Source organism: Trichomycterus rosablanca, chromosome 18, assembly GCF_030014385.1.
Source record: "Trichomycterus rosablanca isolate fTriRos1 chromosome 18, fTriRos1.hap1, whole genome shotgun sequence".
NCBI classification, from domain to species: Eukaryota; Metazoa; Chordata; class Actinopteri; order Siluriformes; family Trichomycteridae; genus Trichomycterus; species Trichomycterus rosablanca.
Genome location: NC_086005.1, coordinates 25371642 through 25394570, shown reverse-complemented (window position 1 = coordinate 25394570; position 22929 = coordinate 25371642). Strand labels below are relative to the sequence as shown.

At 38.0% G+C, this 22929-nt stretch overlaps 1 protein-coding gene across 6 annotated transcripts in view; it reads right to left on the bottom strand.

Moving 5' to 3' along the window:
- Nucleotides 1–785: 785 nt before the first annotated feature.
- Nucleotides 786–22929, bottom strand: part of ntm (neurotrimin) — a 377150-nt gene continuing 355006 nt past the window's right edge. For 3 of the 6 annotated variants that reach the window (XM_063013663.1, XM_063013660.1, XM_063013664.1), the window contains 6 exons: nt 22286–22411; nt 12718–12849; nt 12421–12541; nt 10872–11023; nt 9002–9037; nt 786–3164 (listed from right to left, as the gene is read on the bottom strand). In XM_063013663.1, the coding sequence (XP_062869733.1) occupies nt 3070–3164; nt 9002–9037; nt 10872–11023; nt 12421–12541; nt 12718–12849; nt 22286–22411 (662 nt within the window). In that variant the 3' untranslated portion in view covers nt 786–3069. Of the gene's footprint in view, nt 3165–4096; nt 4154–9001; nt 9038–10871; nt 11024–12420; nt 12542–12717; nt 12850–22285; nt 22412–22929 lie in introns of all 6 variants that reach the window. The other 3 variants (XM_063013665.1, XM_063013661.1, XM_063013662.1) reach the window with 3 other exon arrangements.

Sequence of the window (22929 nt, the reverse complement as noted above, 5' to 3'; positions counted from 1 at the left end):
CTGCCACTCGCAACCTGCTTGCAACGCCTTTCACACTACACGATTTTGAGTCTGTGACTGGTTCAGATATTTACCTTGCTAGATATTTTTCTCGAGTTGTTAAACAGTTCACACATAGCGATCGAGAGCCGAGTTTCGAGCACTGAGCGAACGCTGAGTTGCTTCTGTGCTGCCACATCTAGCGGCGACCAGTCGGCGAGCAAAAATCCGGTCAAAAATCGTGTAGTGTGAACAAGGCATAAGAGAGATTTCCTCTGCTCATAGGTTGTAGTTGATCTGAAACAAAATTTCTTGTACATGTTTTGTACAATATGAAAATTATATTAGAAAGATTTATATCGAACGTGCTAAGATTTACTTTCAAATCTAAAACAGTGCCTCGGAAAAATCCCTCCAGACGACACCCACATTTAACTTTTTACATTTACTTTACATTTTCCCTTCTTCATTTAAAAATCATGATACTAATTTTTGCACTCAACTTATGTCTCAGTAGACACGCTTGATCTGTACCAAAACAGCAATAATTTGAATTTAATATTAGAAACTAATTGTAAAAATGCATAGAGGCAATAACAGACGAGTACCATCCTGCCCAGTACAAGATGTCAGGAACACGTTTCTTATTCATATCAGAGCTTACAATGACCAGTTTAATGTTTATGCATTTCAATTTGAACACAAAATACTATATATAATATACTGTATATTATGTATAATAAATTGAAATGTAAATCAAAAATAAATTACATGACTTTAACCAGAGCAGCAACGTAAAATCGACGAGTCTGTTGCATTTTATTGAACTGGTTCACAACTTTAGTAAAAACAGGTGCATATTTTCACTTTGTACAAATTATACTGTGTGCATATACAGGAGTAATAATGAAGTGGTGAGTTGTGGTGGGATGATAGTTTAGGGTCACTAAAAATACAGCACAATATCTATGGATGACCTGGGAAAATAAAATACTAATGTATATTGGGATGTTTCCAAGGGCCATGTCCAGAGTGCAGTTTTTATTTATTTCTTTTTTTTTTTTTTTTACTGTTAAAGCAATGTTGAGGACCAAAATACAAAGAAAGAAATACATATACAATAAAAAACTGGATCCCATTTAAAGTCAGTTTAAAATTAATGTTAAAACATTTAAAAAATGTACAAATTATAATTATTTATCTTTACTGATGAACCAGTAAACAAGACAAGTATTTAATGTAATATTCCCCATAGTTTGTTGCCTACGTTTGGTTCCCAGCTCTTGTTTACAACCAGATACACTTCCATTAACACTTTAAGCATAGAGGAAACTAAATAAACATGTTTTATCTTTTATTTTCTGGTGCAATCGATGTGAAATATAGCAAATATTGAAGCTGGGTAAAGAAAACAAATTTTTGTTTTGATTAAAGATTAAAGATCACATGAATTTATAAGTCAGTAAATTAAGTTTTTCTGATCTCTACACACAAACGGCCACAAACATGATCAAAGAAAGGAAACCAGTGCACCCAGGGTACACTTGCATTTTAATACTGAAGAGGTTTTGACCCCTTTATGGCATCGCTATTCCATAACAGCAGCGTCCTCTTACTCCTTCTGCAGGATACACTACAAAAACAGTTCAGGACGGATTTAAGGAACACCATGACGAGTTCAAGGTCTGAACCTGACCTTTAAATTACCCAGATCTAAATCCGACCAAGCATCTGTGAGATGTGGGATGTGCTGGACAAACCACTCCGATCCATGGAGGCCACACCTCGCAACTTCCAGGACTTAAAGGATCTGCTGCTAACTTCTCGGTGCCAGACAGCTCACCTACGGAGGTCTCTGGGATGGATCGGCTCAGTGGGTGAGAGCTGTTTTGGCAGCCTGAGGGGAATCCTTAACCAAATGTTGTTGTGTAAAGAGATCAGAAATAATCAGGAATTGTCAACAGTTCTGCATCATGCTTCTGCCAGTGGGGAAACCATGCGAGGTCTGAGTTCCTACTAAAGCATTTCTCGTGTTTGATTTATCACATTCTTCTTTCTATTTATTTATTTATTTATTTAAGGGATGGTGTAGCTTTACAAAGGCAGGTGTTGCATTAACCACATCTGAAACATCTGTATTTGAATGCAATCAGCTTTTCCAGCATCTTACCCATATCTTATATATATGTGTGCCATATTTTAGTATTTTTTTCCCAAATTCCCAGCTCTGGATATGGTCCATTACACCTAAATAAATGTTTTTATAATCGCAAAGTCAGACAAATAAATCTGAGATGTGTATTAGCTGCTCTTTGGGTTCTCGGTCAGTGTAATGATGAGTTGTGTATAGAATAAATCTTAATCTAATAGCCCTGCAATACCAGCCGATTCTCAGTACAACTACTGATGTTTAATGTGCTGTGGCTTTAAAATAAAACAAAACTAACATGTGTACGTACTTACGCTCTAATTAATTTATTTAAATGCTGAATAAATTTAGCATCAGGGCTTAGTTAAAGGTCCTCTCGAATCCCCACTTTATATTTTCAAAATTAAAATACTTCAAAGCAAACAAAAATCACGTTAGGAATATCGGGTGTGCTCGTAGAAGTTCCCCAGTCCCACTTATTTTAAAAAAAAAAAGTATGTTACAACATAATACAAAACATTGTACAGTGGTTTTTGCTTAATGAGGTAATTTCCTGCGATTACAATCCAAGAAAGAAGACACGCCTGCCTTTTTCTTGAAATACTTGTTTGTAGAATTAAATATTATATTAATATTTTAGAAGTTAGTGATCAGGTAAATAAAACTACAGTTACAGAAATGATTTTATCATTTTTTATATACTGGACAAGCCTCACCTCAACTGGCCTGTTTTCTATAAATATATATAAAAAAAATTTATAGGGGCAAAAGAAAGATCAGTAACAATATTTAGGACTAACAGAAAGAATAATTGAATGATTACTTGATTAAAAAATAAGAGTATGGAAAATCCTGTGCACTCTTTGTTCTCCCGGTAGTTGCAGGGGTCGAGGTGAATGACGAGAGAGATGAAACCATCCGGGTCGAAAAGCTCTTCGTTATCAAAACGCAAGCAGCAGCTGGAGGGCGACGATGAGGCAGAGGGGTGTGTACGTTCCCACTGTGCCACTGTTACCATCCTGAACTGCACCGGGTCCTGAAGAGAATATAAAATCTATTTAGAATAATATAGAAAACTATGTGCTACATAACTATATACTGCAGGTATGCTATACATCTTAAAGTATGTGGACATGTCCATGTGCTTGTTGTACATCCTGATGGACTACATTCAGTAACTGTGGAACTACAAAGTGCTTCTATATGGTAAGTGGAGCTGATAAAATAGAGAGTAAGTGTAGAAACAAGAAGGTGGTATTAATGTCATGGCTGTTCAGTGTAAACTAGTTGACTAAATACATTGTATATTACACATCATGTCCATTTGATTCTGCAACCTGGTTCATTACCCCACATGTCCAGTTCTGTGCCACTATTGGTGCTCCGCCACTGTTATATAAAATATCAAGGTGTCCATAAACTTTTGGTGACTTGTACTTCTCCTCTGGCCTCTGTGTTGTAACAGAGATGCTTATTTCAGCAATAGCTAAGCACAGCACTTATTTAAACAGGTTTTATTCCCCTCTGACCATTAACTTGGTTCTTAGCTCTATCATTAAAATCCCACTAATCTTGGACATAGGCTCACATTCTCACGTACACCTGTTCTCTCCAACTATTTAAACTCTCTTTTTCATACAATAAACTGGAAGCTTACTCTGATTGTGTGCACTTAAGTTTTGCAGGACTTTTTGCAGGACTCAGTAAATGACACTGGAGTAGAAGGACAGAGCACTAAGATTTCTTTAAGATCTCTGGATGCATTGACATGTCCACATCACTTTTATAATGTGAGAGCAGAACATTTGTGCACTATTTTATTCACCTTGACATTCCCCCAGTTAGATATTAGCTTTATCTAACAACAGAATGACCAAATAAGTGAATATGTGGTTATTTGAAGAGAGTTAGTACGATTTTACTATGTTTTGTCATTTAATGGATTAGTTAGTTCTAACTATTACAAACCTTCCCACAACTGGTTGTATTCATTGGCTGTTTGCTCTACAACAGATGACGTCATTTCTAAAAGGGAGATTATATACATTAAGATAATATAAATAAATTATATAAATAAAATTAAGAGCAGCAACATTAAGAGAGTAAAAAGAACCTCATTCAGGTGGGCAAACTGTAGGAAAGTAGAAGTGCCAGTACTATTAAAGGTGCTATCATGGGTGTTTTGTATGTTACTGTATCAGTGTGAACAGTAGGAGTTCTCAAGGTCTTTATAAGCTTGCGTTAAAGGTTTTAAAATGGTTATATAAGTTATACATGGTTGTATGGCCAGTTGTAATCCAAGAACAGCAAATATCAGGTCTGTCATGAACTGAAATCTGAAGGAACATGCTCGTCCACACTTAAGTGATTGACTAAGCTTGAAAGGCTTAAAAATCGGTAAATAAAATGTTGATAAAAGTTAAACAGAGTTTAAAATTAAAATGAACTACAGTAATCCAGTGTCTAGCATGGCCAAAGCCCTGAAATGGATTGGCGCCCTTCCTTACGCTCAGTGTTTCCCGGTGCTACTGAGCAAGAAGAGCCTCACAGCAAGAAGAGCCTGGGTTCGATTTCCTGGCTGGATGACCAGGGTCCTTTCTGTGTGGAGTTAGTGTGTCCAGTCATGCAGTCAGGCCAATGGAAGCTACTGAAACTGCCTTAAGTGTGAATGTGTGTGTTTGTGTGTGTGCATTTGCCCTGTGATGGACTGGAAACCTGTCTGAGGTGTTTCCTGTCCAGAATAAAGTGGTTGATGAAAATGAAAATGAAAAAATGGGCTTTTTAATACATTTCACTGAGATGGTTTGGCACTCCGTGAGTATACACAACAGTCAACTAATGGCATCATGCCAAAAGTTTAATATCATTATGCTTAGAATGAATGTCCAGGTTGTGCAATGTAGAATTTGGCTTATTTTATAGCGATGCACTTTAAATATTGTTTTTTTTCTCTAACAAAGCTACAGTACATCAATGTCAGGATTTTTGCATAACAATAGTTGATGAAAAAGCAGCTTCATTAGCATTTTCTTTTGCTGAATTTTTCCAGAGGGGCGGCACAGTGGCGCAGTGAGTAACACTGTCACCCTACAGCATGAAAGGCCTGGGTTTGATTCCCTGGCGGGACGACCAGGGTCCTTTCTGTTTGGGTTTCCTCCAGGCGCTCCGGTTTCCTCCCACAAATCCAAAACATGATGTCAGGCCAGTTGAAGCTACTAAATATGCCTTAAGTGTGAAAGTGTGTGTTTTTGCCCTGTGATGGACTGGTGACCTGTATGAGGTGTTTCCTGCCCTTCCCCAATGAATCAGACACGCTGAGACCCTGAATAAACAAGGTGGTAAAACAGTCAATGAATGAAACAATGAATGTATTAATGAATTAAATTTCCTAAAAATAATTAAAAGGTTTATAAACTCAGCTTATATTTTATTAAATATATACACCAATTAGGCATAACATTATGACCACCTTACTAATATTGTGTTGGTCCTTTCTATCAGAACCAGCATTAACGTCTGTTGCATCAGACCACACGGGCCAGCCTTCGCTTCCCACGTGTATCAATGAGCCTTGGCCACCCATGACTTTGTCGCCGGTTTACCACTGTTCTACCCTTGAACCACTTTTGATAGATACTGACCACTGCAGACCGGGAACACCCCACAAGAGCTGCAGTTTTGGAGATGCACTGACCCAGTCGTCTAGCCATCACAATTTGGCCCTTGCTGTCTAAGATATCCCACCTACTAACAGGTGCAGTGATGACGAAATAATCAGTGTTATTCTCTTCACCTGTCAGTGGTCATAATGTTATGCCTGGTCTGTGTATATTTAAAAATTGTGGAAGGAATTAAAACCTCATTTACAAGGATATATTTATGTCAAATAAGGGTGAGAATTTCAGCCTAAAATGTTTACTAATTATACATTTTTATATCAAACCGTTGCAGATTGATAATTTATAATTGCCTGACATTTAGGACATCGCTTTGAGGAGTTAAAGTGGGTGAAACAAAACTATGCACTTAAAATAGTTTTAAATATTTTTGCATAGTCTTACAGTTTCACAAAACCAATTTTTGTGGAATGTAAGGTAATAAAAGTCTCTAAAAAGGGGGTTTTTCAGGAAAATTACAAAAGTAGCTTATAAATCTGCTTATTTTAGTGCCACCCTGGGGCAGGTATGGATAATTGCTATTGCCTACATTTTGGGTCCCATTTAACAAATCTGTTTTATGTCTATATTTTGATAACACGATTAGGTGACACAACCATAACCAATCAGTACAATCTCAAACTTGTGTGCTTGGGTCCCTAAAACTAATATTTTAACAGTGTTTTTACCATAGTAAGTCATTGGTACTTTGGCTCTAAACGCTTTTTATGCTTACATGCTAACTTAGTAATAAAGGTCATTTTGATCCAGTTGTGCTACTGATGCTAAAAAACTCATTATTCTGAAATTACTAAAGACAAAACCGGTCCAAATATGGAGCCATCTGATTTTTTTCTAGCTAGACCTTCTTGGCTGCTCCTCCAGGCTTGCTTTTTCATTATCATCCTATTCTCCACACCCTTCACCCATCCACCGTGTGGGTCAACTATAATTGCAGTCTGTGATAAACACGCTAATCAGGGAAGGTGCCTGCAGCGAGATTGCTGACGTGGCTGAGGGGGAGGGGGGGTTGGGGTTACTGTATGAGCTGTTTGTAATTACACTGAGGCACAACAAGGCAGCACTGGTGGCTGAACAGAGACCGTCTAAGTATCACACATCAGGACAGCCCATAATGTGTTCACGTTTAATCATCCCTCACCTGATGAGCGTCTGTGGCTGATTCTGGATGAACTAATGGAGTTAATGTTCGACACTTTCAGTAGAAAGATCTTCTCAGTAGTGTCATTAAATATGAAAGTGTAGCTGTGGTGCGTGTTATTACAATATTAGGATTAGATTTAATTATGTACCAGCAGTCAGTAAGCAAACAAAAATAGATAAATGATGAATATGAACATGGTGTTAAATTTGATGAGATTATCTAGACATTAGTGTTTCAAATGAAAGTGATTGATCAGAATCACACTGCTGCACAACAGACATTTTGCTTTCACTGAAAGTAAAATAAAGTAATAAATGGGTGGTAATCTAACAAAATCATACTACCTTTAAAAGTCTATATAAATAACATTTAATTCTGAATATATTAATGACTATACATTTAATATAAGTGCTTAAATGCTTAAGTGCTTCGTATTCGTATTAACAATCCATCCATTGTCCATCCATCCAATGATCGATCCATCCATCCATCCATCCAATGATCGATCCATCCATCCATCCATCCATCTATCCGTCCATCAACCCATTCATCCATCCATCCAGTGATCCATCCATCCATCCAGTGATCCATCCATCCATCCATCCATCCAAACATTAAATGATCCATCCATCCATTCATCCATCCATCCAACCATCCATCCATCCATCCAATGATCCATCAACCCATCCATCCATCCATCCAGTGATCCATCCATCCATCCATCCAAACATTAAATGATCCATCCATCCATTCATCCATGCATCCATCCAATGATCCATCAACCCATCCATCCATCCATCCATCCAATGATCCATCAACCCATCCATCCATCCATCCAATGATCCATCCATCCATCCATCCACCCAATCAATCCCTATCTCACAGACAGCTGTTTAAAAATGCTCCAAATTTTTTTTAAAGCAGCATCTCAACATTATTGCAACAATGTAAAATGTACATTTAATAGTGTATTAAATTTGTTCTTTACTTTACTGTTTATAGGAGTACACATATTTTAGAGTTAAAACTACCTTTAACCATCATGTTTTTTTTATATAATTTTATTTATTTATTTATTTAATCTTAACCATAGCTGCTACAAGTCAGAAAGAATATCCATATCAGTGGAAGGAAATGCCAAAAAGTAAAAAACGGGCTTTAAAAAGAAGAAGCCTTAGGATTTAAGAATTGACAATTTATAAAAACTTTTAGCACAATTTTTACCACAGCTTTATCCTGATCAAAGTTGCAATGGGTCTAAATTTTGTGGAATCACCGGGCTCAAATGCAGTAACTCATCCCAGACGGGCCGCCAATCCATCACGAGGCCTCGACCCTAACGCCACTTTTACTGTTTCAATTTATCAGTGAGATTCATAGAAAACATGTGAAAATCTGACTGTGTATTATACTGACACGATGCATTTAGACATGAAAGCACAGAAAGCATTTTAAACCTTAAAAAATAAATAAAAATAATAAAAAAGATAAATAAATGCATGGAATCAGAACTAAATGTTTTATGCTATGCTGATGAATACTTACACACAGCAGATGAAGGCATGCATAGCCACAATGATGCCATAGCATGGTGCATGAAGGTTAGACAGAAAAAAGAAAAAAAAAACACATTTTATCAGGAGAAAATGAAGAAGCCTTTAACACCCCACTGTGGTCCAGTGGAGATGGACTGAGCAGGACAGTGCCGTACTCCAAACCCCCCCAAACCCATGATTATTCAGCCCGTCACTCAAAGTGACGTATTTATTATTGGCAATATAAATTCAATATCTGAGCTAATAAACCCCGCTAATATGAACGGCTAATCGTGACTTTGCTACCGGACGATCAGGTCGTCATACAAGACGGTCACGTTAGACCCTTCATATTTGGGAAATTCATATCAGAGCGATCTCGCTGAGTGACTCAAGTGTCACCTCGATGACTTCGAATAAAAATAGAAGCATTCATTAGTCGGCTGATTTGTTTATGAAGCATGCAGGACTCGGCAGAGGCAGGCGCTGAAAGGACATGCTCGAGTGCAGTACTAACCTTGCAAGAGCGTCGAGCTAGTGGGTTCAATTACTTCTACATCAGCAAAAACAAACACAATATAAACGGCAATATAAGAGGCTGTACAGCAAACAACAAACAGTGGAGGATGCACATTTTATAAGCTACGCAAATCCTTATTACACTTAAAACCTGATATAAGTTCATGTAGCTGGTGAATGCTTTGGAATTACCTGGATTACTGCATTAATTATGTATTGCCCCCCTGTTATTGCATATTTGTGATTTAATAACCAAATCACCATTGTAAAAAGTAACTGCTTTCATAATTTGCACCAAATTCAACAACAATGACTGAAATCTGCCTTGTTCATTCAATAAAACAATGTTTAAGACATTATTTAGTAGCATGACAACTAAAATTCAGATAAATGAACACCACCCTGATATTCTCCTGTAAAATCTCATTATACAAGGGTTCTTCAAAAAGTTTCCACACTTTTGAAAACTATTAATTAAGAATTAAAAAGCAAATGGCATCACTTTCCTACACAGTCTCCTTCCTTTGTGATGCATTTTTCCAGGATCGTACCGACTTTTTAATGCCATCAGGTTGAGTTCGTAGCCACTGATTCAGCGCTGCCTTCACATCATCATCACATGAAAATCTTCTTCCCCTTAAAACTTCTTTGAGCATCCAAAAATCAGGTGAAAATCAGATGGAGCTAAATCCAGACTATAAGCATCTCTCAGAGTCTTACTACTCCCAACCAAAATATAAAAGTGAAGGGAACTTTTTGAAGATCCCTCATACAACTTAGAATTTGAATAGAGTAACAACAGTGCTGTCTTTTCTGAGTAAACAATCGTCCATCCCTCCTACATATAACCATGGCTTGAGGGATGCTGCACAAATTCCTTATTTAGAAACAATTCTGTGCACAATTAGGACCAACACAGGAAGTTTCTCCCATATTTGGGAATATCACTTTCTTTGACATTCCAGACATTCCTTGAATTATTTACAGTACTGCAATGATAGTGCTGAAGCAGACTTATGTATAAGCAATTACATTTTATTTTATTATTATTAATTTGTATTAAGATTTTTTTCTTGACAGGGAAGGGAGTGCCGGGGTGGGTCCAATTGGGGATTAGGGAGGGGAGAGTTGGGATTCTGCTGTTTGGTAATCTGTATTAATTTGTAAATGTAATTTACACATACACAACCCAAACCTACAATAATCCAGTAACTCCAAAGCATCCCACACAAATAACTTCATTTTAAGTTTAAATAATAATAAAAACATCTAGGTCTCTTAATAAATGTCCATGTGCACTATTATTCATCCCCGTCTTAGTACTTGGTGGAAAATTTTTCAGCCTCGACCGCGTTCACATCGACACTGAGACGTGACAGCGACAAATCAAAGCTGCTAATTTCCGGCAACAGGAGGCAGTGCAAACACTGGTGACACCAAGTGGCGAAGTTAATAATGAGACAAAGTTGAAAATGGTTAAATTGTCCCTGATGAGACCAAATTTGCTAATAAATGACACTCGTGCACCTTTATACAAATTAAAAATCAATGAGAATGTATTTACATTTGATGAGAACTCTGTTGCTCCGCATTTGTCCGTCATGTTTGTCATTTATTGTGAGAAAAGTTGTGCCGCACTGAATGCTGGGATTACCTTCAGCAGTGAGAAAGCATTGGATGTTCCCTCATTATTCAGTCAGATTACAGCTTAGAATTAAGGCACCTCAATAGGCAGCATTTTAATGTATCTAAGAATTTAGACATGCCTTCTTCTCGGAGCGTAGGGGTTCAATAATTGTGACATGGCAATATTAAAATAGTCAACTAATAAGGACTTACTTTAATGTCAGTTTTCTTTTGAGACTTACCGTACAGAATGATGTTCGTATTTGCACTTCCAAGCTTGTTAATTGCAACACACGTGTAATTCCCGTAGTCTGTCTCTGACATGTTGTAAAAAGTGAGCTTTGACACCGCGCCCGCGTTTTTGATCTCAATTCCATCCAAGCCGTTGAAGACCCTGCAAAACAAGGCATCACACAGAGCGACATGTATCAGCCCAGCGTGTTTCATACTCACATCAGAGCTGCTTTTGATGACCGGGGCAATGCTCGTGACCGCGGCAGGATTTGGTGGCCGTGGTTAGCAGCTGGTCTGTTACGCTTTAAAGAACGTGCCAGGGCTGCCGAACATTATCATAACCGACACCTGCTAGTTATTCACACACAGCTTTGTATTTTTGGCTTCTCTGACATCAGAGGGACTTTGAGCGAACATGTTGAGATGCATTTCTGTCAAATCTGAGTTCTCGATTCAGAACTCAAAGCCTTTGTACTATCTGGATGAATACAGAATGGAAAAAAAACCACAACCAGGAACATTTTGAGCTTTATTGTTTTCTAACATCTGTAACAGAGTAAAGAATACAGAGGTGTGAGCCTCTCAGTTCCTCTCATTTCCTCTTGCTTATAAAATAAATAGTAACACCTGAAAGTTCCTGAAGTTTTGTTTATTTTAACAATTCCAGTATCATTCACTTCAGATTTCTAGTAAAATTTTTGCTAACTAGTGTTCAGTGAGCAACAATTTTAGTAAACCTAAACATGGCACGCCATTTAGTGCCAGGTCTACTGGTACCACTTTCTTTCCGGAGCTGTTTATGTCTACAGCGATACAAAATAGTAATAGATAAATGGATAGATAGATAGATAGATAGATAGATAGATAGATAGATAGATAGATAGATAGATAGATAGATAGATAGATAGATAGATAGATAGATAGATAGATAGATAGATAGATAGATAGATAGATAGATAGATAGAATAGAATAGAATTACTTTATTTGTCATTTATACATATACACATGTACAGTACAATGAAATTCTTTCTTGGAAGTTGGGGTCAGAGTGCAGGGTCAGCCATTGTACGGCGCCCCTGAGCAGGAAGGGTTAAGGGCCTTGCTCAAGGGCCCAACAGTGGCTGCATGGCAAAGCTGGGATTCGAACTCTCAACTTTTCATACTCAACTTTTTGATAGCCCAAAGCTCTACCCACTAGGTTACCACTGTCCCGTAGATAGATAGATAGATAGACAGATAGACAGATAGATAGATAGACAGACAGACAGACAGACAGACAGATAGATAGACAGACAGACAGATAGATAGACAGACAGACTGATAGATAGATGTATTATCCATATACATTATGATGCATGTGACCATAATAAAAGTGCCACATTGTGCCTGGCACATTGCCATTGTGGGTAATTAAATCCACAACACAAAGTGCACTTACAGTCAGGGGTCAGAATATTTTCTGAATCCATTGTATATGTACTGCATAAGGACATTGGTCATATCCAAACAAACGGGTAAATCATCATCTATTATGTATAACTCATGCATGAGCTCACCTTCTGTCATCTCTGTACCACTCAAAATCTGCCACTGGTACCGCATCAGCCTCACACTGTAGCACCCCACTCTGACCCAGAGTCACGCCGACATCAGTGGCCTCGAACACCCGCGGGGGGTCTAAAAAACATACATAAGATTACTGCTGCATTTATAATTATAAGCACAAAACAGGTTTATTTGTTTACTGTTATTCAGAATAAATAATATATCTCAGCCTTCACTCAACTATAATAGATGACATTCATAATTATGCAGTTTAAACCTGAATGTGAGGAATAAAGAGAAGTACTCACAGTTTACAACCAGCTTGACTGTTTTTGAGTCTGTAGCGATGTCATTGGCCGCTGTGCACTCATACAATCCCGCCTTGCTTCTGCTGACAAAGGGAATCTCCAAATACTCGTCATCCAAATCAACGTCATCATCTGGTCAACAAGAAAAATAGAGCAATAAATAAACAATAATAATAAAAATAAATCAAGATGTCAGCTCTGTACAATCACAGCCAGTGATTATATTACTTTATATATTCATCTAACATTGTGTGTTCACAAACACACAATTTTTAAAGCTAAGCCAATCAATCATGCACCATTTTCTAAAAACAGTACACGACTGACTGTAACTACAACCATCACACTCATCACACTCCCCTACACAGTGCATAATGGTAGTGCAGGGCACTGGGTTCACTATGTGGCAATGTGAAAGACAGGGTCTCACACCTGGGAGAGACTTGTCTTATAAGAAGTGTCTCAAACAGAAGAGACACAGTGCTGGAATATATGAACATGAAACCTGAGCAGGTCGTGTTTTTGTGTAGAGCATCGTGGAAGAGTGCCAAGGCCAAGGGCCAAGACCGATTTCAGCTATTTTTCGAATGAAGGGTGAAATTATTTTTTGAAGAAGAAATGTATCACACAAAAGCTGATTTAAATTGATGTTAAAATCTGCTTTGGAAAGTGAATTGTTAGACTTTTTTGAGTCAAATGTAAAAAAAATCAGGTTGTTCCAGTTCCTGTAGAAGCAGAAATTTATGGCTGGTTCTGTTGAGGTAAGGAAAAATCCTAATTACTAAAAGGCTTATACATCCTATCTAAGTACCATCTAAAGTTAATTTATTTATATTTTAAACAAGGTTATTAGATATTGTTTAGGTCAGAGAAATGAAAAAGAAGAAATAACATAGGTAGATCTTTTTTACTACCAACAATTAAATTATTATTATTATCTATTATTTATTAAAGATTGGAACTGGGCACCCAGGTGGCACAGTGGGATATTCCACTAGCACACCAGCGGCGAGATTCTGAACTCCTCGCGCTCTGCTAGGGCGGGACGACTGGACTATGTGTGGGTGGGTGGGTCTTCATACGCTGTGTAGGAACCCTGATTGGTGGACGAGATGCCTGTGCAGAATGCAGGGGCGAGAAGAGGAGGGCTGTGCACGTGTCGGAAGAGGCATGAGCAGCGACGTGCTCTCCTCCCTTAGCAGCAGGAATATGTTTTTTATGGTTAGTAGTGAACAGCAGATAATAAATTCAAAACATTTAACTACTCAATTGTGTAATTGATGGCTTTAATCCAACTAAACTAGTTTAACTTAAAGCCTCCTTTCATGAACTGGGTTTTGGTATGACTTTATGTTGCTTCTTGGTATTTTAAGCATACCTAACCTTTCTGAAGAGAAGCAGCAGATTGAAAATTGATTTAAACATTAATAAAAGATATTAAAATCAATACAGGTAAACAATAAGGGGATTTAAGAGCCGGTGTAGTATAATCCTTCATTCTGGTACATGTCAGGATTCTAGCAGGAACAATTTATACTTGTAAATTTGTGACAGCGCTCTTGAGTAGGCCAGATAACAGTGTTACACTGATCCAGTCTAGGTGACGCAAAAGCAAATATCTAAAGAATGTCATGAACCTAGAGGATACGATCGTACACTCTCAGCTCGTCGTGTAGCAGCAGCGGAATGATTAAAATTATCAGTAGAGATTCAGTTAAAGCTCTTTCATACGTAACATCAATATGTAATGTGAGATACTTTGACCCCAGCCTGGCTGTTGGTGTCAGATAAGTGGGTTTGCGTATGTCAGAGATTGTGTGCTTAACAGTCTCAACAGTTTTTATGATATACATTTAAATTGTGTCAGATCTGAATATGGAAATTGTTTTAGCAGATAGCGGACACACGTAGACATCTATAAAAATTCTACACGTCTACATCTAATCTAAAGAAACTAAGGGGAGGAGGAAGAGGGGCGCAAAAACAAGATTAGTGTTGGCCAGTACATGGTACTGAGTAAATGATAAGTGAGGTAAAAAATATACAGTTAGCAGCGAAGCGTTTATACAGCAGCAGATAGTAAAGAGTGAGGTGCATTAGAAATGCTAACGCAAGCCAAAAACATTCACCACACCACTATAACACAACCAGCAGACTTAAGTGTTAACACAAGACAGGTTGGATGTATGGATCCATGAGGTTTATGCTTATTTTTGACCTTAGCATGTGCATTAAAGCAGATTCTGCTTTCGAGTGTCCAGTTTCAGTGAGCCTGTACCCACCGTGGCCTCAAATTTCTGTTCTTTATTGACAGGAGTAGAATCTGATTTGGTCTTTATCTGGTGTTGCCCATTTGACCCAAGGCTTCATATGTTGGGCGTTTTAAACGGCTTTTCAGCTCATTCATTTTATTGATTTGCTATTTTCTACCTACATTATTCCACCTACATTTTCACTTTCTTATTTTCCTTATTATTTATCCCTATTTTGCTATATTGCTGTTGCTGTCCACTAAAGAAGTATTAAAGGAGATTTTATGGAGATTGGATCATAGACATTCAATACGCTGTCAAACACAAATTAAATGAGCTGCTTTGGCAGCAGGTGCATCAGAGAGTCTCTTCAATCTCACAGGAGTGATTGTTGAAACGAGACTATTTATTTCCATTCTGAGGACTTCATGGTTGCCATGCAGGATCATATCAAAGAGCGGGACTCGTAGGTGTGACAATTTATGATTTGGCTTTACCAAAGCACTACAATACAGCTGTATTAATGTGATTCATACAGTCGGCTTTAGTCCAGCCAGCATTTCCTGTTTTGTGTGATATGGACCACAGTACTATAGCATTGCTGGATGAAGGAAATAGAAATATGCTCTAGGAAAAAAAGTGTTTATACATTGTGCATATATACATATACCATTGTGTTTACACTGCATAGCGATAACACTGGTCTATTTCTAGTATGAATAACTTAAAAAAATTATCATAAATAAAGAGGCTTTAATCAGTGTTATAAAAGCCACCCAATGTGTACGAGTAGTGAATTAAAACTAACAGTAACAGTTTTATTGTTCTGTTATTCATCAACATTTGTTCTGTATGTTGTTATTGATTTATCTGTCAGAATTCTAAATAAACTATTTTCATAACTCGTGTTTTTTAATCCCTGCAGTACTTTCATATTTTATATTGAGTTTTTCTAGTCAATAACGGAATTAGAAGGCAGAGCGTGTGCTGAATCAGAGCACCCAGGTTCAGTAATGGTCACGGTCCAAATTGACCGGCTTACAATGTATTATTTCATTAAGTTAACATATCTAAATACTGTTTATATTTGTATATAAATATATAGTCAGTGTTAGATCAGTGGTTTAAGTACTGGACTAATAATCAGAACCAAATTGCCCCTGTTGGGTCCCTGGAAATGGTCCTTAACCCTCAACAGCTGGAATTGCATTTAGTCAGAATTATAAGTTGCTTTAGATGCTGAAATTGTGAATTATATGACAGTGCTGCAGTGGGTAGCAACGTCGTCTTGAGAAGGGTCTGGGTTTGATTCCCTGGATGTTTAAGGTGCTCAGGCTTCCTCCCTTAGTCTAAAGACATGCAGTCAGGGTATTTACAGTTTGACATACATACAGACAGACAGGCAGACAGACATACATACAGACAAAAAGATAGATAGACAGACATACAGGCATATAAACAGACATACACAGACAGACAGATAGATATCAAAATTATGTACATTATGTACAAAATAGTCCTTCATGCCAAAATATGCATTAATGTGTTTTCTTCACTTCTTGTGTTTGCGTCTTAACCAGCCTCACGACTCAGAACCTGAAACTCTTCTTTATGGCGGTGGACTTAAATATTAAACTGCTGCAGCACCCAAGCACCTGTATACTTTTAATTTGAGTGGAAATATAAAAGACTTTCTTGTGCTTTTGGAATTATTTTACTGATAATTTACTGGTAAAAATGACAGATTAAAAATATACACATATTTTCTTTACCGCAAACGACAAACTTTTATCTCTAGAGAACCACCAGTGTTAAGTTTGAAAAACACTGATCAACATTATTAACAAAAACTAAAAACAGAGCCAATTTACAAACGCACACTGCTTAACACTCATTAATATTTACTATTTAAAAACAAAACTTTGTGTAAAATGTACATACACCCATTTTACAATCAGATTAGCACTTAAAAAAACAATAAGTGCCAATTATTTTCTTACTTTTAGTTTTATAGTCGAGCAGAAATAAATCTATTCACGTATACAGTAAAATGCAGTTGTGAGATTATTTTTTGTTTATTGGATCCAGTTAAACTCCCTTAAGCTGTAGATCTATAAAAAGTGCTTGTTTTGAGGCAATGACTCATACTGGGTCACGACTGTCCACCATACTGACACGACCACGTTACCATCAATCGTCTCCACCCTGTGGATATATATTTATTTCACGATTTATTATTTTTGTCATTCTAAAAAAAAGAAAGAAAATAATGAAAGTGGAAGTCAGCGACGAGAGCCCAGAGCATCAGACGAGACACATAGAAACAAAAAAAATTATAAATAAATGAAAAGAGAGTGCAGTAGAGCAGAGCTGTGCTAGTAGATTATAGCATTTTTGCTACAGGGATCATTTGGTCCATGAAATGAGCTGCTAAACTCACAAACACGGCAAATGCGCCGAAGTCTCATTATAGCCAAACTGCTGTAGACTAGATTAACGCAATCAGGACTTCATAAAAACCTGCAGCGCTCTGCCTCCGTCTAAATGAACCCAGACACAAATGCTAACTAATGTAATAGCGCTTTAGCACCCAGCCTTCCAGACACGGACGGCGTCATTAAAAAACCATGTCTTGTGCAAACCAATTAAGATGAGAAATGATGAATTACTAACAATTTCTCAATTAGTATTATTGCTGTTGACCTTGTTCTGTAGCCACCAGGAAAGTACGATTATGAACTTGTAAGATAATAAAATCATCTCAGATGGACTGAAGCACAGAGGGAACGTGTGCAGGGGTCAGATAGGTCCTCGTTTCAGCTTTTCAGTTAAAGAAATAAAAAATGAATGAATAAAGGCAATGTAGTGCTAAAAGAGATACTTCCAAATTATATAAAGCTTTAAAATCTCAAATCTAAACCTGTACACTACATGGCCAAAAGTATGTGGACACCACTTCTAATTATTGAGTTAAGGTGCGTCACCTACAGCCATTGCTCATTGCTGACAGGTGTAAAGAATCAATAAAGTATCTGTCTGTCTGCATGTATGTTTATCTATCTATCTATCTATCTATCTATCTATCTATCTATCTATCTATCTATCTATCTATCTATCTATCTATCTATCTATCTATCTATCTATCTACATGTATGTTTAACTGTCTGTCTATCTATGTCTTTATCTGTCCGTGTCTGTCTGTATATGTCTGTCTATCTATCTATATGTATGTCTAAGACTGTCTATCTATCTATTTATGTCTGTCTGTCTGTCAATGTGTCTGTCTATCTTTCTGTCTGTCTTTCTGTCTAGCTGTTTATCTATCTATGTTGATTGTGAGTCTGATCTTATTATCCAACATCAACATCACAAATACGTCTATTTCACTTTGGTACTCCACCTAAAATAGTCCCTCACGACAAAATAAGAGGCTTAGTGGTACAGTGGTGTAGTTTAGGGTAAAGTAAGCAAACCGGATCATTAGATAAATGGACATACAGAACACAATAAGACTGATATTGCTTATCCTGCAAAGCCTTATTTCAATTTCACCTCTGCTTCCTCAGACTGTTTATTGGGCCGCAGTATATGAGAGGAAAATAAAAAAACCAGTTTTAGAACAAGAGAAAAATGATCTTTTGTATCGTCTAAGCTCCAGCATTCATCATTGCCATTGAAAAGCACAGAAGGTCTTCCAAAGAGCATATACGTTTATTTCCCCTATTTACCGAACACTTGACTTGCTTTAATACCACAACTCGTCCACTTCCAGCAAAAACCAGATTTAATTTAAAATCAATGACCTGTGGTATTTATCACGTATTTAAAAGGAAAAAAAAAAAATCTAATTCTACAATTAATGTAATGAGCTTAAAACAATAGAACCAATATTTACTTCCAGAAGGATCAATAAAACAGTTTTGCACCAGATAATATAATATAAGACACTTAATCACCCGGGAAAATTAATAATGAATTTCTAATAAACAAAAAGTCACAGCATTTTGCATCAATAATCATATTATTTATTCAGAGCTACAGTTAAACAAACAGCATTTATTACTGTAATGTAATTTTATGATATTTTTTATAATATTTTAGTAATTAGTTAAACAGAAATCATTTGCATCCCATCAACAGAAAAAAACTCTGTATAGAAATTCGGTGCTTTTAATAAAGTTTATTTATTTATTTATATTAATGCATTTTCTCCCTTTTTCTCCTAATTTTTAGCGCATCCAATTTTTACCCAATTGTGTTATGCTTCCTCTCTACTGGTGCAGACTCCCGCCCCTGATTTGAGGAGAGGGAACTGACACACCGAACACGTGTGCAGTAGCCGACTGCATTTTCTGCATATTCCTCGACCCTGTGCAGACACCATCAACCAGCCAGCAGAGGTCGTAACTGCATCAGTTATGAGGTCCCTATCCGGCTCCCTAACCCTGTATGAACAACAGCCAAACGTTGTTCATATAGCCGCCCAGCCCAGCCGGATAACAGAGCTGAGATTCGATATGATTTGATTCGAAATCCCACCTCTGGTGTGCTAGGGTGTTTTACCACTGTGCCACCTGAGCAGCCGTAATAAAGTTTATTTTTATCGTTCTGGTAAACTTCTGTGATAAATCTGATAAACAAGCCCAGTGTAAACAGCCGGCACCTCCTCCGTCTTCAGATCAATGTGGTCGAATCCCTTTTCCAGTCCGAAAACCAGCCGTCTATCTTCCCAAACTTTTCTGGAACCCAATTATAAGCAGCGCTCCAGTGGCGGATTATCTAGACTTAAATACGATATGAAAAGTTGTAGGCCGTTCAATCACAGTTCCAGAGAAACAAAATCTCACCCGTGTCTTCCGGCAGTGAAGACGTATATGGGCTGGCTTTGCTCCCCAGATCCAGATTTAGATAAGAGCTTAGCGCTCGGAAGGGCTTGCGATTGGAAATCTCCATCCTGCTGGCGGCGATGGCAGGCTGCAGATGCAGCGTGGGTGTTAAAAGCACACAGCTGGGATTATTCAGAAAAGTATCTGTCAGGGTAGCCATGCGGGCGTGAGAGTGTTCCGACTTAAATCTTTAAGCTGCAGAAACTGCCTATAGATTCCTTTTACACTTGGACTTTTCATGCGTCCTGCATCCAGATGCCATCATGAGAAGATTTTATCACGTGTTTACACCTAACAGTTGAACGCTTCTCTCGCTGTGTTTGTAAATTAGCACATAATACCGGACCATCCTCTTCCTTCTCTTATCCTTGTTTACAGTTTTATTAATTACGATTAAAAGACGATTGCCACATCAAAAGATGCCATTTTTAGGATGTTTTTTTGATTACTTCCCCTGCTACCTCCACCACTCCTGTTCTGGCCAGGTAGACTCGCACCCCCCCCTCCTATATCATGCAGTAGCCGTCCGCTTGTTTCTGTTTAGTTACCTGTTCTTTTGGTGCTCTGTTATATGAAACAACAGGTCTGTCAGAAAACCCAGTGATCTCTCTACATAGACGCATTTTATATCATCCTACGCTCCTGAGAAGAGGGCATGTCTAAATTCTTAGATACCTTAAAATGCTCCCTACTGAGGTGCCTTAATTCTGAGCGATAATCTGACTGAATAACGAGGGAGCGTCTGATGCTTGCTCAGCGGTGAAGGCAATCCCAGCATTCAGTGCTGCACAACTTTTCTCACAAAAAATGACAAATATGGTTGACGAATGCGGAGTATAAATAAATGTAAATAAATGGCATGCTAGCGGGTTGTGCCACCTCAGCCCATTGCTTTAAATGGCCTGAGGCTAACTGTGTTAGCTTAGTAAGCAAAACTGCAGTATTGTAATTGCTGTAATCGCTGTCTAAGTAGTGCGTCTAAATAATCTACCTAATGAGATCGATGTCTTATTAGAATCCTCTCTACTGAGGCAGCTGCCCAGATAGGTAGTAGGCAGCAAAGCATCTTTTTTAGACATGTGTTACACTTTAGAGAGACATCAGAGTCTTCACCCCTCCTTACTGGCCTTTGTTAACACCATGTAATTGTGGGTAAGTACCTTATAAGATCGATGTCTTATTAGAATTCTCTCTACTGAGGCAGCTGATCAGGTAGGCATTAGGCAGCAAGGCAGCTCACTAGGTTTTCAGACAGATCCCATGTTTATAATGTCTTTCTTAGACAGGTGTTACACTTTATAGAATAATCTACTAGTAATGAATAGTCTTCATTACTTCCCCCAATTCTTTAATAATTACTGGCCTGTTAACACCATGTAATTGTGGGTTTCTATGTATAGAGAAATACACAGCAGCATGGGTCCTGGAGATCCATCTGTCTCTGAGTAGATTTCCATATTCGCATGGGTTTCCTCCAAAACTTGTAGAATTTAAACTGGCTGCTGCTAAATGTCTCTAAATGTGAAGTTGTGAGTACATAAGTGATTTTTTTGCAGACTATATACCCAGTGTTTCCAAGAGGCTCCAGACCCACTCTGACCAGAATAAAGCTCTCAGAGAGCATGAATAATTAACGTATGCGATCTTTAGCATATCATTCACCCACGTCTGTCTGCAGTGTGAACATGATGTTTCCTCTCTGGTTTAACTGTGAACTGTGACAGTTGATCTTTATTAATAAAAGCTGTAAAAGGCCCTGTCAGACACCTGTACTGTATTAGAATGGAGCCCATCAAAGCCCCTTTCACATCTCTTACAAAGAAAAAAAGGGAACAGTTACATACGTGTCATATTAACATTTCAATTACCAGATACTTGTACTGACACAAAGGGAGACGAGGGCTGTTGCACAATACGAGCGTATGAATCAGTGCACATTTAAATGTATTATTCCCTTGATAAGGTGAGACAGAACAAAGCAATACAGGAACCGACAGAGTGAAACCGTACTGATTTCTTCATGGTGCATGCCGATATGCAAAACGTACCAGCCAGCCAGTTTTCGTGGATCGTCTAAACACGCCAACACGCCTCTCACACGCGAACGATCTCAGCGAATCAAATTTGTTACCTTACTTCAGTATGACATGCAATTTAGTATATTCAGAAATCCCATTAAATAGTGCGGTAGCACAGATATTCAGCGAGACATGATACGAATCACGACTTAATAAAGAATGGAAATGAAACATGATGTTACGTTATTACAAAAACGTCACAGGTTGTTTTGCAGATAAGAACCTTTATGTTTGTGTACAAATATTCGCTGAAGCTCCTGAGTTCAGCTGGAACAGAAACTTTTAGGGAATAAACATACCAGAAAATAACATATTACACATTACATATAAAAGGAAGCGAGGTTTCTCTTACCCTGGATGGAATGCGATCTCCAGCTGATTGCAGGCTCCGGTTTGCCATTGGCCAGACACATCAGGGACACGTTGGAGCCTTCGTTTACCACCAAATCCTTCGAAAAGCTGACAATCTTTGGAGGAACTAAAGAAAAAAACATTTATTTAGCAGAATATAAAAAAATAAGATGCCTACAGGACATCACATCAAACCTGAAATGCTTAATAATTCTCATTATTAATGCTTGTTGTGTTTCCTGTTTACTCTAGTTTCGGATCAGCTTCTAGACTTCCCTTAATTATTGTGCACATTATTTATTGTGGGTTTGAATCCCAGCTCTGCCACACAGCCACTGTCGGGCCCCTGAGTAAGGTCCTTAACCCTTTCGGCTCCAGATAACAGTAGGTGAGCTTGTGTGGCGTGATAATACGAGCCACCAGCTGTGACTGTGCAACCCAAGTTTACAATTACATTCTTGGCATTTAGCAGACACCAACCGAGGGATACGGGCCTTGCTCAAAGGTCCAACAGTGGCAGTGGTGGGGTTTGAACCAGCAACTTTCTGCTTACTAGTCCAGCACCTTAATCACTAGGCTACAACTGCCTGGTTGCCCAAGTTTTAGAAATACAGTATGCCTTACGTGAACCTGTCAGTTGGCGGG